The 15731-nt window shown below is 45.4% G+C and overlaps 1 protein-coding gene across 1 annotated transcript in view; it reads left to right on the top strand.

Annotated features, from left to right (window-relative positions):
• Positions 1-426: 426 nt before the first annotated feature.
• Positions 427-15731, top strand: part of plppr2a (phospholipid phosphatase related 2a) — a gene marked incomplete at both ends in the record, with an annotated part of 61604 nt that continues 46299 nt past the window's right edge. The window contains one exon of the mRNA XM_080855992.1: positions 427-492. Within this exon, the coding sequence (XP_080712118.1) occupies positions 427-492 (66 nt within the window). The remainder of the gene's footprint in view (positions 493-15731) is intronic.

Below are 15731 nucleotides of genomic sequence, written 5' to 3'. Positions count from 1 at the left end.
CCTGTGATGGCCTTCAGATGGGTCAACACCAGTCTTTCAAAGGACGTTATGACCAAAGACGTCAGGGCGAAGGGTCTGTAGTCATTCAGACCAGTGATGCAGTAAAGTCGGTAGTTAGAATGTGGTAGGCAGCCTGTTGGCTAAGTTTCAAATGAAGTGTTCAATAAACTTGCAAGCTTTTGAATTCAACTAAGCCCCATGTTGGATGACCCTATATATTTTAACCATTACATATGCACTGGCAGAAATAATAATAATTTCTTTCTTTTTTAACATTGTTTTCAGATTCATTTTTAAACAGTCAACACACTTTTGCTCCAGACTGACCTGTACATTTTCTTTTTCCCTTTCAGGTGTGAGGAGAGTCGGGAAGAGAGTGACTGCAGGAGTTGACAAAGAAGGAGAGAGAGAAGACGAAGGTGAAGAATGGCAGAGGAGAAGCCAGGACTGAAGAGCAGTAGCTCCATTGTGCCCTGCTTCCTGTTTGTGGAGGTGAGAATACCATGACCTTTCAACTCTGACCTCTCACTCTCAACTTCAGTACCTATAAATCCAAATCCAAATGTAAGGGATGTAGGGAGGTTCATCTCAAAGCTTTATCTCAAAGCAATAAAACACAATTGGGCCCGACCCCCAATAAAAAGCCCTAAAATGAAGGCAGTCCCAGCTGATCTCCTCCCTGAGACCTCAGAGCTTGTTTCCCCATCCCCACTAGCTATGGAACGCACTTCAATAAATTAAACTTCCTTCTTATGCAGTTTATCTGTTTGAAGGGCTCTCTTTTACTTATTTATACGGTATTTAAGTTATACAGTATGGGGATTAAGGAGGACTATTTTTGTAGTCTGCAAACTCTGTACACACTATTTATTCCACATGATATAATTTATCTGTACTACATTAGAGATAGTTGTAGTTAGTTATTCCACCTGATCTGCAAGTCTGCCCGTTGACACAGTCACATACACACACATGCTCCAGCTTGAACAGGTCTCCCTGTGTTGAGTAGCCTGTGTCACGTACACACACATGCTCCAGCTTGAGCGTGATCTCCCTGTGTTGAGTAGCCTGTGTCACGTACACACACATGCTCCAGCTTGAACAGGTCTCCCTGTGTTGAGTAGCCTGTGTCACGTACACACACATGCTCCAGCTTGAGCGTGATCTCCCTGTGTTGAGTAGCCTGTGTCACGTACACACACATGCTCCAGCTTGAGCGTGATCTCCCTGTGTTGAGTAGCCTGTGTCACGTACACACACATGCTCCAGCTTGAGCGTGATCTCCCTGTGTTGAGTAGCCTGTGTCACGTACACACACATGCTCCAGCTTGAGGGTGATCTCCCTGTGTTGAGTAGCCTGTGTCACGTACACACACATGCTCCAGCTTGAGGGTGGTCTCCCTGTGTTGAGAAGCCTCTGTGGTTAAATATTCCATACCCTGTGCTTGCACAGCTATAAGCCCAGCTGATGGGTGCTGGCTCTCTGGGTGTGCGGTTCTGTCTGCTCTGAGACCACAACATGAGACTGACCGCATCTCCCAGAGACAACAACATGAGACTAAGAGACTAATCTCCCAGAGACCACAACACAAGACTTAGAGCCTGAACTCATCTCCCAGAGACCACAACATGGGACTGACCTCATCTCCCAGAGACCACAACACGAGACTTAGAGACTCATCTCATCTCCCAGAGACCACAACATGAGACTGACCGCATCTCCCAGAGACAACAACATGAGACTAAGAGACTAATCTCCCAGAGACCACAACACGAGACTTAGAGACTGATCTCATCTCCCAGAGACCACAACATGAGACTGACCTCATCTCCCAGAGACCACAACACGAGACTTAGAGACTCATCTCATCTCCCAGAGACCACAACATGAGACTGACCTCATCTCCCAGAGACCACAAAACGAGACTTAGAGACTGATCTCATCTCCCAGACACCACAACATTAGACTGATGTCATCAACCAGAGACCACAACATGAGACTAAGAGACTGACCTCATCTGCCAGAGACCACAACACAAGACTGATGTCATCAACCAGAGACCACAACATGAGACTGACCTCATCTCCCAGAGACCACAACACGAGACTGATGTCATCACCCAGAGACCACAAACATGAGACTGACCTCATCTCCAAGAGACCACAACATGCGACTGATGTCATCACCCAGAGACCACAACATAAGACTTAGAGCCTCACCTCATCTCCCAGAAACCACAACATGAGACTGACCTCATCTACCAGAGACCACAACATGAGACTGATGTCATCACCCAGAGACCACAACATGAGACTGATGTCATCTCCCAGAGACCACAACATGAGCCTGACCTCATCTCCCAGAGACCACAACATGAGACTGACCTCATCTACCAGAGACCACAACATGAGACTGATGTCATCACCCAGAGACCACAACATGAGACTGATGTCATCTCCCAGAGACCACAACATGAGACTGACCTCATCTCCCAGATACCACAACATGAGCCTGACCTCATCTCCCAGAGACCACAACATGAGACTGACCTCATATCCCAGAGACCACAACATGAGACTGACCTCATCTCCCAGAGACCACAACATGAGACTGATGTCATCACCCAGATACCACAACATGAGACTGATGTCATCACCCAGAGACCACAACATGAGACTGATCTCATCTCCCAGAGACCACAACATGAGACTGATCTCATCTCCCAGAGACCACAACATGAGACTGACCTTATCTCCCAGAGACCACAACATGAGACTGACCTCATCTCTCAGAGACCACAACATGAGACTGACCTCATCTCCCAGAGACCACAACATGAGACTGACCTCATCTTTCATCTCCCAGAGACCACAACATGAGACTGATGTCATCACCCAGAGACCACAACATGAGACTGATGTCATCTCCCAGAGACCACAACATGAGACTGACCTCATCTCCCAGATACCACAACATGAGACTGATGTCATCACCCAGAGACCACAACATGAGACTGATCTCATCTCCCAGAGACCACAACATGAGACTGACCTCATCTCTCATAGACCACAACATGAGACTGACCTCATCTCCCAGAGACCACAACATGAGACTGACCTCATATCCCAGAGACCACAACATGAGACTGACCTCATCTCTCAGAAACCACAACATGAGACTGACCTCATCTCTCAGAGACCACAACATGAGACTGACCTCATCTCTCAGAGACCACAACATGAGACTGACCTCATCTTTCATCTCCCAGAGACCACAACATGAGACTGACCTCATATCCCAGAGACCACAACATGAGACTGACCTCATCTCCCAGAGACCACAACATGAGACTGATGTCATCACCCAGATACCACAACATGAGACTGATGTCATCACCCAGAGACCACAACATGAGACTGATCTCATCTCCCAGAGACCACAACATGAGCCTGACCTCATCTCCCAGAGACCACAACATGAGACTGACCTCATCTCTCAGAGACCACAACATGAGACTGACCTCATCTCCCAGAGACCACAACATGAGACTGACCTCATATCCCAGAGACCACAACATGAGACTGACCTCATATTTCATCTCCCAGAGACCACAACATGAGACTGACCTCATCTCTCAGAGACCACAACATGAGACTGACCTCATCTCTCGGAGACCACAACATGAGACTGACCTCATCTCTCAGAGACCACAACATGAGACTGACCTCATCTCTCAGAGACCACAACATGAGACTGACCTCATCTCTCAGAGACCACAATATGAGACTGACCTCATCTTTCATCTCCCAGAGACCACAACATGAGACTGACCTCATATCCCAGAGAACACAACATGAAACTGACCTCATCTCCCAGAGACCACAACATGAGACTGATGTCATCACCCAGATACCACAACATGAGACTGATGTCATCACCCAGAGACCACAACATGAGACTGATCTCATCTCCCAGAGACCACAACATGAGCCTGACCTCATCTCCCAGAGACCACAACATGAGACTGACCTCATCTCTCAGAGACCACAACATGAGACTGACCTCATCTCCCAGAGACCACAACATGAGACTGACCTCATATCCCAGAGACCACAACATAAGACTGACCTCATATTTCATCTCCCAGAGACCACAACATGAGACTGACCTCATCTCTCAGAGACCACAACATGAGACTGACCTCATCTCTCAGAGACCACAACATGAGACTGACCTCATCTCTCAGAGACCACAATATGAGACTGGTCTCTGAGAGACTGACCTCATCTCTCAGAGACCACAACATGAGACTGACCTCATCTCTCAGAGACCACAATATGAGACTGACCTCATCTTTCATCTCCCAGAGACCACAACATGAGACTGACCTCATATCCCAGAGAACACAACATGAAACTGACCTCATCTCCCAGAGACCACAACATGAGACTGATGTCATCACCCAGAGACCACAACATGAGACTGATGTCATCACCCATAGACCACAACATGAGACTGACCTCATCTCCCAGAGACCACAACATGAGACTGACCTCATCTCTCAGAGACCACAACATGAGACTGACCTCATCTCCCAGAGACCACAACATGAGACTGACCTCATATCCCAGAGACCACAACATGAGACTGACCTCATATTTCATCTCCCAGAGACCACAACATGAGACTGACCTCATCTCTCAGAGACCACAACATGAGACTGACCTCATCTCTCAGAGACCACAACATGAGACTGACCTCATCTCTCAGAGACCACAACTTGAGACTGACCTCATCTCTCAGAGACCACAACATGAGACTGACCTCATCTCTCAGAGACCACAATATGAGACTGACCTCATCTTTCATCTCCCAGAGACCACAACATGAGACTGACCTCATATCCCAGAGAACACAACATGAAACTGACCTCATCTCCCAGAGACCACAACATGAGACTGATGTCATCACCCAGAGACCACAACATGAGACTGATGTCATCACCCATAGACCACAACATGAGACTGACCTCATATCCCAGAGACCACAACATGAGACTGACCTCATCTCCCAGAGACCACAACATGAGACTGACCTCATATCCCAGAGAACACAACATGAAACTGACCTCATCTCCCAGAGACCACAACATGAGACTGATGTCATCACCCAGAGACCACAACATGAGACTGATGTCATCACCCAGAGACCACAACATGAGACTGATGTCATCACCCATAGACCACAACATGAGACTGACCTCATATCCCAGAGACCACAACATGAGACTGACCTCAACGTGGTGTTGTTTTATAAGGGTGGATAAGCACCAAAGTCAACCATGAAGGTATTTAACAACCTACATTATATACATCTAATACCAGAGACGTGACCTCCGTCAGATCCGTCGGTCATGAACTCAAATCCACCCTTTCTCTCACACTTATTCTCTGGCGGGTCTACCAACCTAGGGTGATTGCACCATTTTTACTTAGAGCTCTTCACAACGTGGTATAGCACTTTCACTCAGCTGAACTGAAGATGATCTGCAGAGAGAAAGAGAGAGAGAGAGAGAGAGCAGAGAGATGTTTTATGTCAGTAAAGGTAAGACAGTGAGACAGACAGTGTAAACTGGAGGATTTTGACGCCTGTTTTGAGAGGAGTGGGGCACGTGACAGACAGAGATGTAGTCAACAGCCAAGGTTTGCTCAAATGATGCGGATGACTTTCAGCATTAGCATGACTTTCTCCACATCATAAGGATTACAAGGAGAGCAGAGTAGAGCGCCAGATTTGAGCTGAGAAATGTATGTGTGATATTAGTGCCCACCACATTAGATGGCACAGCTGCCGTGGCCATCGGGGCGTGACGGACGCTGATTTATGGCGCACCGCCTGAGCAACGCTACAATTTATCCACATCCGCATCTCATCTGTTGTTTCTATGGATACCCAACAGTTCAAATTCAACCTCTCACACCCCCCCCCTCCCCCTCCTCTCTTTTTGCTCCATCTCTTTTCTGTCATCCCTTTTTTTCACTCTCTCTTTCTCGCTCTCTCCTCCTCTCTCCGACATTTTGAAGGCTCTCATTTTCGTTGCTCGTCTCTGTTTGAATGGAGAGCCGGAAGCCCTGACTCACTGAGGGAGGGTTATGCTGCCAGTCGCACAGAAAAGCGTCCAGTCTGTCAGATATGTGTGCTGTTGTTCCTGAAGAAGAGGGTATGGAGGAGATACAGGAGTAATGAGAGGTTTGAGACGGGAGCATGCCTGAGTGAGCAGAATAGCAGCACATATGTGGGTTTTTTCTCTCCTACTCAATTTGCTATGAATTGTCCAGCTGCAGATTTGGCATTTTTTAAATGTGAGATGGAATTTTAACCATAGCTGGCTTCGAAAACTAACAAAATATCTCCTTCATGGCAACCAAAATCTACTTCATCTAACAGTGATGTGTCCTTTCGGTATGGGGAAGACTTGAAGGATGTATGCGTAAAATACCCAAGACCTAGACCTAGACCTAAACACTCCAAGCTACACATAACGGACACGCTCACACACAGACACACACACACACACACACACAGACACACACACACACACACTCACACACACACAGCCACACACACTCGCACACACACACACAGCCACACAGACATACACTCGAAGTACAGTCTTTTATTGTAGCATGAGAATATGTTTGATATTGGGCAGCAACAGAGTATGTTTTGAAACTACAGTTCATAGTTGTTCTGCATTTTAAAATATACCCTGTAGAGGGCAGTGTTGTAACAGAATTGACGCATGGGAAAGCACTACCTGGGGTGTCTGCACAAGTGTTTTGTCACTTCACTTAACTGCAGGTCTAGGACCAGCTTTCATTCCCATTATCATCTCTCTGAAACATTCAAACACATTTAAACAGTGATTAAAAAAACACTGATAACCATTGTCATCTCTCTGAAACACAAAACACATTTAAACAGTGATTAAACACAACACCGATCACCATTATCATCTCTATGAAACATTGAAACACATTAAAACAGTGATTAAAATCAACACCGATCACCATTCTCATCTCTCTGAAACATTCAAACACATTTAAACAGTGATTAAACACAACTCCAATCACCATTATCATCTCTCTGAAACATTAAAACAGTGTTTAAACACAACACCATCACCATAATCATCTCTCTGAAACATTCAAACTCATTTAAACACAACACACGAACACAGATCAAAATTATTATCTCTCTGAAACATTCAAACACATTTAAACAGTGATTTAACTTAACATCGATCGCCATTATCATCTCAAACACATTTAAACAGTGAATAAACACAACATCGATCACCATTATCATTTCTCTGAATCATTTAAACAGTGATTAAACACAACACCATGACCATCATTTGCCTCACTGCAAGCAGGTCAGAGGTATAACTTCCAGAGGCATAACCCCCTCTGCATCCAGTGGTTTATGGCAGTGTTGTACAGCATTGCATTCAAATCTTCCATAGCTCATCCCCCATTCTGTCTTTCACGCAGACATACACACATACACATACATGTGCGCACAAATACAAACACACAAATGCACACACCTGAAAACACTGAACACAACTTTATAAACACCAGGCAGATTGAGCATATTCATACAGGCGCGCACACACACACAAACACACACATACACACACACATACACACACACACAAATACACACACACACACACACGGTTTCCTGTCTCACTTTAAAAATAACAGTGTGCTTGGTACTAGGTTGTTCACACCTGTCAGAGACAGTCTATTGAAGCAGCTGCATGCCAAGCACGTGTGCACATATAGACACACGCACATACACACACATAGGCACACGCACACACATGCAAACACACAAACACACACATGCGCACACACTCGCATAAACCCACACACGCGCACACATATGTGCCCGGTTGATGGAGAGATAGAGAGAGAGAGAGAGGGAGAGATAGAGTATATGTGCCCGGCATAGTAAATCATGCTGTGCATATGATCATAACAGTCATGATGAGTGGGGGTTTCTGTGCAGTGTCTCTTTTGCACAGAGACCTTCTTCAATATTAGTAATATTCAAACTAGAAAAATTATGGCTTTTCAAAGTTGAAAGTTTTGAGATATGATACTTTTGAAATTGTAAAAGTGCTCAGTATTCTGTGTGTTGCCCCATGACTGGCACAATTACACACCAAAAACATCACCACTTAAGCCCCTGTATCAGATGAGGGCCGGGTTAGAGGACACACACCACGTGTGCAGGCAGAGAGAACCAGAGCACAAGCTGCTCTGCTGAGGAGTGTGTGAACCCTGGGAAGGGTGTAATTTCTTCCTGTGTTTCAGGGGCTCTCCATAGGCTCTGTCCGAGGCAGGAAACACACTGTGACGATACACACACACACACACACAAAGACACACATTACCACACACGCGCACACACACACACACACACACACAAGCGCCTGCGCCCTTTTACACACTGAGCGCTTTGATCAGTGCAGCAGGAGCAGAGACTAGCAGGCAGCTCTTTGGTCACCGGCTGGTAAACATTCACTCGGCATCTTCCTCCAGGACAGGAGCTTTTCGTTGGGATGTGGCAGGTGAGACGCCGCCAGGCTCCTGTGAAGCATGCAGTGAAGGAGAGGAGTAAGAGGAAGAGAAAGCATGCAGTGAAGGCCACACAGGCCTGCTGAGTGGAAGAGGAGGAGGAAGACGAAAGGAGGAAGAGGAGGAAGTAGGAGGGGACAGTGAAGGCCACGCAGGGCTGCTGAGTGGAGGAGAAGAGGAAGAGGAGGAGGAAGAGGAAGGAGAAGCCTCAGTAACACGTGCTGTCCTCTTTAGTCTCCCCAAACGGATTGATCTGGGATGACGCATCAACATGAAGAACCATTTCAAGTATGCACTGAAAGTCAGTGTGCTCTTACTGTTTGACACATGAGGAGCTCCCAAATCAAGCCATCATTAAACATCTTATCCTCTTAAAGTATTTATGTACAAATGGCTTTGGGAACTGCTTCTACAAACAGATCATTCTTGTGAAAATAGCAGTAATAATGTAGAAAGGTTTGCCCATTTTCTACAGCTGTATGCAGAGCAGCATGTGAAGGGTAAGATGTATGAAAAAACATCACAGTTTCTTCCTTACCCTCACTCTATCATGCTGTTCCTAACAAGAACCGTTATATTCACATGTCAAATAAGAGATATGGATTCCCAAACCCTGACCTGGAGCCTTTCCGTCTGATATATCTCCTGCTCCAAGCCCACCTAATCATGCCATCCTGCTCCATGCCCACCTCATCATGCCATCCTGCTCCATGCCCACCTCATCATGCCATCCTGCGCTTGAGGAGCTACGTACATGATGTGTGGTCGGCTGAGCAAGCGTGCAACTGCTGTGTTCCTGCTGCTGGAAGCCAATGAAGAAGAAATTAGATGAGATGATGGGTCTTCTTCTCATGCTGCTCGCTACCAAAGGTGCAGTAATAAATACGCTCACTGTGCTCCAGCAGATGTATTGATTTTCCTCCCCTTGCTCTTGTAAGACTCATCAAGTTATCATCGGACCCATTTGGGATAGAATTTGCTTTCCAATGAATTATTTACAAAGCACTGCTATATCTGGGGATTAAACAGATATTTTCTGTGAAGGTGGCACACATACAGTACACACATACACACACACACATGCACATATACATACACACACACACACAGTATACCGTAAGAAGCAGTGAAAAGTGGTGGGCGGAAGGGTGGGCGGAAGGCTCACTCCGACACCACATTACACACACACACCACATTACACACACACACACACGCACCACATTACACAGACACAGCATGGATGCATCAAAGCAGCCCTTTCTTTAGATTCTACTCAACCACCCCTGACAGAAAACACACACACACACACACACACAATTTCTCTCATCTCCTCCGCCCTGTTGTACCCAGCCTCTCTTATCCTGTTGCTCTGGATCCTCACTCCTCCTCCTCCTCCTCCGCCTACGCTGCTTTTCTTCCTCCCACCATTGGGGACTCCGTTCCTAAAATGCACCACACGATCACCAGCACATCTGTTTTAGGCCAGCGGCTCTATCACAACCGCCGCCCCCCAAAACACACACACACACATACTTTGCACAAGTTGTACAACGCACACATATGCACACAAACACACACATTCACACCTTACTCACACTTTGCTAAAGTTGTACCACACACACATATGCACACACACACACACACACACACACACACATTCAAAACAAAGTCTATCCAATGTATTTTTTGGCTGCTCTTGTGAGTCCTCACATAAACTACCACTGGCAGCCTGAGTGTTTGTTCCTCTAAGCAGTTGTCTGCCCGTGTGATGGAGTCATAGAGGGAGAGAGAGAGGGAGAGATAGAGTATATGTGCCCGGCATAGTAAATCATGCCGTGCATATGATCATAACAGTCATGATGAGTCTTTTGCACAGAGACCTTCTTCAATATTAGTAATATTCAAACTAGAAAAAATATGGCTTTTCAAAGTTGAAAGTTTTGAGATATGATACTTTTGAAATTGTAAAAGTGCTCAGTATTCTGTGTGTTGCCCCATGACTGGCACAATTACACACCAAAAACATCACCACTTAAGCCCCTGTATCAGATGAGGGCTGGGTTAGAGGACACACACCACGTGTGCAGGCAGAGAGAACCAGAGCACAAGCTGCTCTGCTGAGGAGTGTGTGAACCCTGGGAAGGGTGTAATTTCTTCCTGTGTTTCAGGGGCTCTCCATAGGCTCTCTCCGAGGCAGGAAACACACTGTGACGATACACACACACACACACACAAAGACACACATTATTCTATTCTTTATGGCAATGTGACAAGAGCCTGTTTTCTGTATATCTACCCATTTCAATTCATTTGATCTTACAGACTCCTACTTGAAGCCCTCTACTTCAATTTATTTCTCTTCACTTCTTTTCTTCTTTCTTTCTTTCTTTCTTCTTTTGCTGGTGCCTCCTACTGTACTTCCCACATTTTACTGTCTCTATTTCCTCCCCCCCTCTCTCTCTCTCTGTCACTCCTCCATGTCCTCCTCATGTCTGATGGCAGTGCAGCGTGCAGGAGGTCTGAGGGGGGCTCTAATGGACTGCATGTGTCTGATGGGCCCAGCGCTCAGCATCCCCCCTCTCATCACATGACCACCCCCACCCAAAACACCAAACTGCTCTTTCAGAGAACAGCATACTAACAGGGGATATTGCCCAGGGACTCGGCCTCTTCCAGCCTCTTTGCACACGCGCTTTTAAAAATAACAATAAAATAGTTATTCAAAATGAATGTACAGATGAAGGAGAGAGTAAATAATTGATCTGGGACATTTATCTGAGGCAAATCACGCAGAGAGCCACAGTGCCATTGATGTTGCTCACAGGTTTGCAGCACCTGCTATAGAGGGACATTTACAGAGCCTCAGACTGTATGTCCAATGAACAAAACAGACAATGTGTTTCTGTCATATCAAGTGAGGTAACATAACATCCGTACACTCAGGCTGACTCTGGATCAGTCCTTTCCAACAGCACAGACTTTCTCACACAGTATAGGTATATATGCACTCAATACTTTCCCCCAAACAGCTGGAGGTGTACCATACCTCCGTGTTGGGGCGTTTGGGGTGATACTTATCTAAACCCCTCAAAAAAAGTTCGGAAACATTTTTTTGTCGGTCGATTATTCCTCCCCTTTAATAATACCAATTGGTATTGTATTGTATATTGTTGGAAAGCCTTATTAGTCACCTTTACAACGAGGTACATCTTGTAAGGATCGTGCATACGTGGAATGAGCAACACAGCTAACCATGTGGGTAGCAGCCCAAAAATGTTTGCCAAAATACCCTGCAATATTCTTCTGTTGGAATTTAGTGAGATATCTGAATGAGATTCTGGAGCCAGTGACGATCCCATACCTCCAGAATCTGGGACCTAACTCCATCCTCCAGGATCACAATGCTCGCCCCCACAGAGGCAGGATCATCACAGAGTACCTCCAGAACTTGGGAGTGGAGAGGATGGAATGGCCTGCCGTGAGTCCAGACCTCAACCCAATTGAATACTTGTGGGATTAGCTTGGGCGTGCTGTACGTGCCAGAGTGACCAACGCAACCATGTTGGCTGACTTGCTACAGATTCTTGTTCAGGCCAAGCTGTTGTGGCTGCGTATGGATCTTCCACATGCTACTGAGGTCCCTGACAGTGTAAAATGAATAAAGTGTAAAAATGGTCAATATGTGTTGTTTTTTCCTTAATACTGTGGGAGAATCATCCAATCCCCCAAGCAACTCAAAACAAGAGTGAATACCAACAAAAGAATATTGCAGGGGATTTTGGCAAAACAAATGTGGGCCTCTACCCACACGGTTAGCTGTGTTGCTCATTCCACGAATGCACGATCCTTACAAGTTGTACCTCGTTGTAAAGGTGACTAATCAGGCTTTCCAATGATATACAATACAATGCCAATTGGTATTATTAAAGGGGAGGGATAATCGACTGAAGAAATGTTTCCAAACTTTTTTTGAGGAGTTTTATTATCTATCTATCTCTGCAGCTCTTCTCTGGGTGAAACACAGTACAGGCATAAGGGTTGGATCACTGAGGTGCACCCATGTAATGTTTAAGGAGAGTAACAGAGTTACAGTAAAGACTGTTGGGAGGACGGGGTTTTGGGCAGAGGGCTCAAATTAAGTTTTGGTTAAAAGTAACAAGGCTGCAGGGCGGGGGGAGGGTTTGAGCTTGTTTTAACTCAGACACTTGAAAACCCCGTAGACTGATCCATAGGTGTAGTATTGCTGTATGTATTAGCATCTCCAAGGCTGACACAGGCTAACCTTTCTGATTAGTGAGAATCCGGTGCAGGGAGGCACAGCCTTTACCTGTGTGGGAGGGCATTGGTTTACAAAAGGGCAACATGGCCTCCTACCTGCCATCTGGTATAAGGGCCTTTGCCCCTGATGTGGCAGGATGCCCTTTCCCTTAAAGCTCATACACTGTGCTTTTGGAGCTTTCGCTTTGGTGTGGGCATTTTATTTGTCTCTTTTGTTCCCTCTCTTTTTTTGTCTGGCTTTTGATAGATGTTCTGTTCAAGTTCATTTTTCAGCGTGTGTCCCTTTGTTTGTTCGGTGAACCTCCTGCCATATTGGACCTTGGTGAATGCACCAGTTAGTGACAGGGTTCTTTTAATGCCGGTGCCAGAGCTTCTGATGCCTCAGCATGCAGCCAGGTCAACAGAGCTCTCAAAGCCAAGACGGGCGCCGGCCCAAGATCGTGACTAAATGAGTTCCACAACATCAGAGCATAGTGGATCCTGCCAAACACACTGGTACTGTAAAGTCAGGCATAATGCTTCCTTTTCCAGCCAGGATTAGACACAGCCTGAGCTTACGTGATCAAAACTAAGAATGTAATTATATGCTGTTTTGATACTGTTGAAAGTTACAAACCTCAATACCAATAAATACTAAGCTATGTTAAATAGGAGACTTAAATACTCCAGTGTAAATGAGACATCGTTCTCACAGATATACGTGATGAGCACAGTCTGATCAAATGCTTCATAAACAAATAGATCAAATGTGATCAAAGTGCCATGGCTACAGCTCCATGCAGCTGATTTATTTATCCATTATTCAATAAATACAGAAATACATGGGTCACCCATTCACCTCTTTTGGCAATCCACTGAGTAGCCCAATCCAGGGTGTTTAATGCACTTAAACCACTGAGTAGCCCAACCCAGGGTGTTAAATGCACAAAACACAAAACCAATTGTAGGCGACACTTTACTTCAACCATCCTTCAAAGGGTGGACCTAACCATGTCAGAAACATGTCATGGCGAATATAATATCCTGTCAGTAAATGTTCTGTTCCACTTCAGATTATTGTAATAGCAGCTCATAAACCATTCGATGCAGTAACAAACCATGCTGTATGCTGTACAGAACAGAAGACAGAAAGGGTCACATGCCCAAACATTATGAGAGCTGCACTGTAAACCCAAACAGTTCTACTAACTTATTAACATTATGTATTCAGTACTTAAAACCTGGTATTTAGTTGACCCAACTTAAAATGTATTTCTGAGCAAGTGAAGATGTTTTAATTGTATTGGAATGTATTTGTTTGAGTAAACATGCCTGATAACTCATATTTTTTAAGTATCTAACGTCATCAACGTCTTAAAGCAGACTTAAGGTAGAGGAGTCGTTTAGCAATCGAGAGGTTGGAAGGTTGCTAGTTCGATTCCCCACTCCTCCGTACCAAGCGTATTAGTGTGAACCCTTAAAACTGCTTGTGAGTGACCGCCGCGGCCAGCCCACGATTAGGGATGTGGACTCGGAGATGGTGGAGAAAAAGACTTGCCAGAGCAGTGGTTCACGTTTTCAAAGTAACAAGATTTATTTTCTTTCCCAGTTAGGAATTTTAACAAAAGTGATAACAGCACAAAACAAGTACTTCAAACAAAACAAGCTTCAATAGCAAAAATGCAGCGTAACAGGGTTACCTTTGTACACAGCTCCTCTCAACAGGAAAGCTGTCCTTCTACCTTAACCTCCCGAATGACACTGAGCGAGCCTCTTAAGAAGGCCTAGCTATTGCCCCTAATTGGCCTAATAGGGTTGACCCATGAATATGGGGAAACATAGTACATCTAACTCATTCTTAACCATACTAATTTAACACATGAAATGTCTATTAAATAACACAGGTATTGTTCTGCTTTCCATCACCACTTATTCCAATAGTAAATAACCCTACAATGCACAGTAATTACGAACGTGAAATGTGAACATGACAAACACCCCTGTGACATAATGCCCCGCTCCCTCCACTGGTGACACAATGTAAAAGTGACATTCCAACGCTTTCGCGATGGGACCAGTATGTGCGTGAGCGTGAGAACAAGGAAGTGTGAGTACATGTTAACCAGTTTATGAATCTTATGGCAATGCACATGATAAATGAATGAGATGGTGGGTAAACAGTATGTATATCAGTATAATTGAGCAACCGCAGGTGTATGCAAATATCATGTATGAATGTTGTATATCGCTACAGACCAAACAATTCACCAAATTCGCAGTAAACACCCGACACCATTACAAACTCACACAGTGGAACAAACAAGCACAACAAACCCACAAAACACTCTCAACAATGTTCAGGGTTCACATTGATTCTGTGATCTCCGGGAAGATGCTGTGTAATGGTGGCTGCGTGCGTGCTTGCGTGCGTGTGTAAATGAATGGAGTCACCGTCTCTTACTCCCGCATTTCGCAGTAAAACAGTGCGCAATGTTCGAAACAGTGAGAAGGGAAATGTTCAGCTTCTCACATTTCCTTCCCCCTCTGATGTCTCACCACCAGGGTGGCGAGACAGAAAGTCAGCAACAACGTTCTGCTTTCCAGCACGATACTGGACCTGGAACCGGTAGGGCTGCAGGGCCAGGAACCATCTGGGAATCCAGGCATTAGAGTCCTTCATGCGGCCGAGCCACTGAAGCGCTCAGTGATCAGTCTCCAGCTTAAAGTCTCTGCCAAGCAGATAATATCTTAAAGTGTCCAAAGCCCACTTTATGGCTAAACACTCAAGTTCCACAGCTGCATATCTAGTCTCTCTGGGGAACAAT

This window comes from Sprattus sprattus (genome assembly GCF_963457725.1).
Source record: "Sprattus sprattus genome assembly, chromosome: 18".
Classification (NCBI taxonomy): domain Eukaryota; kingdom Metazoa; phylum Chordata; class Actinopteri; order Clupeiformes; family Clupeidae; genus Sprattus; species Sprattus sprattus.
This window is presented reverse-complemented; position numbering and strand designations above follow the sequence as displayed.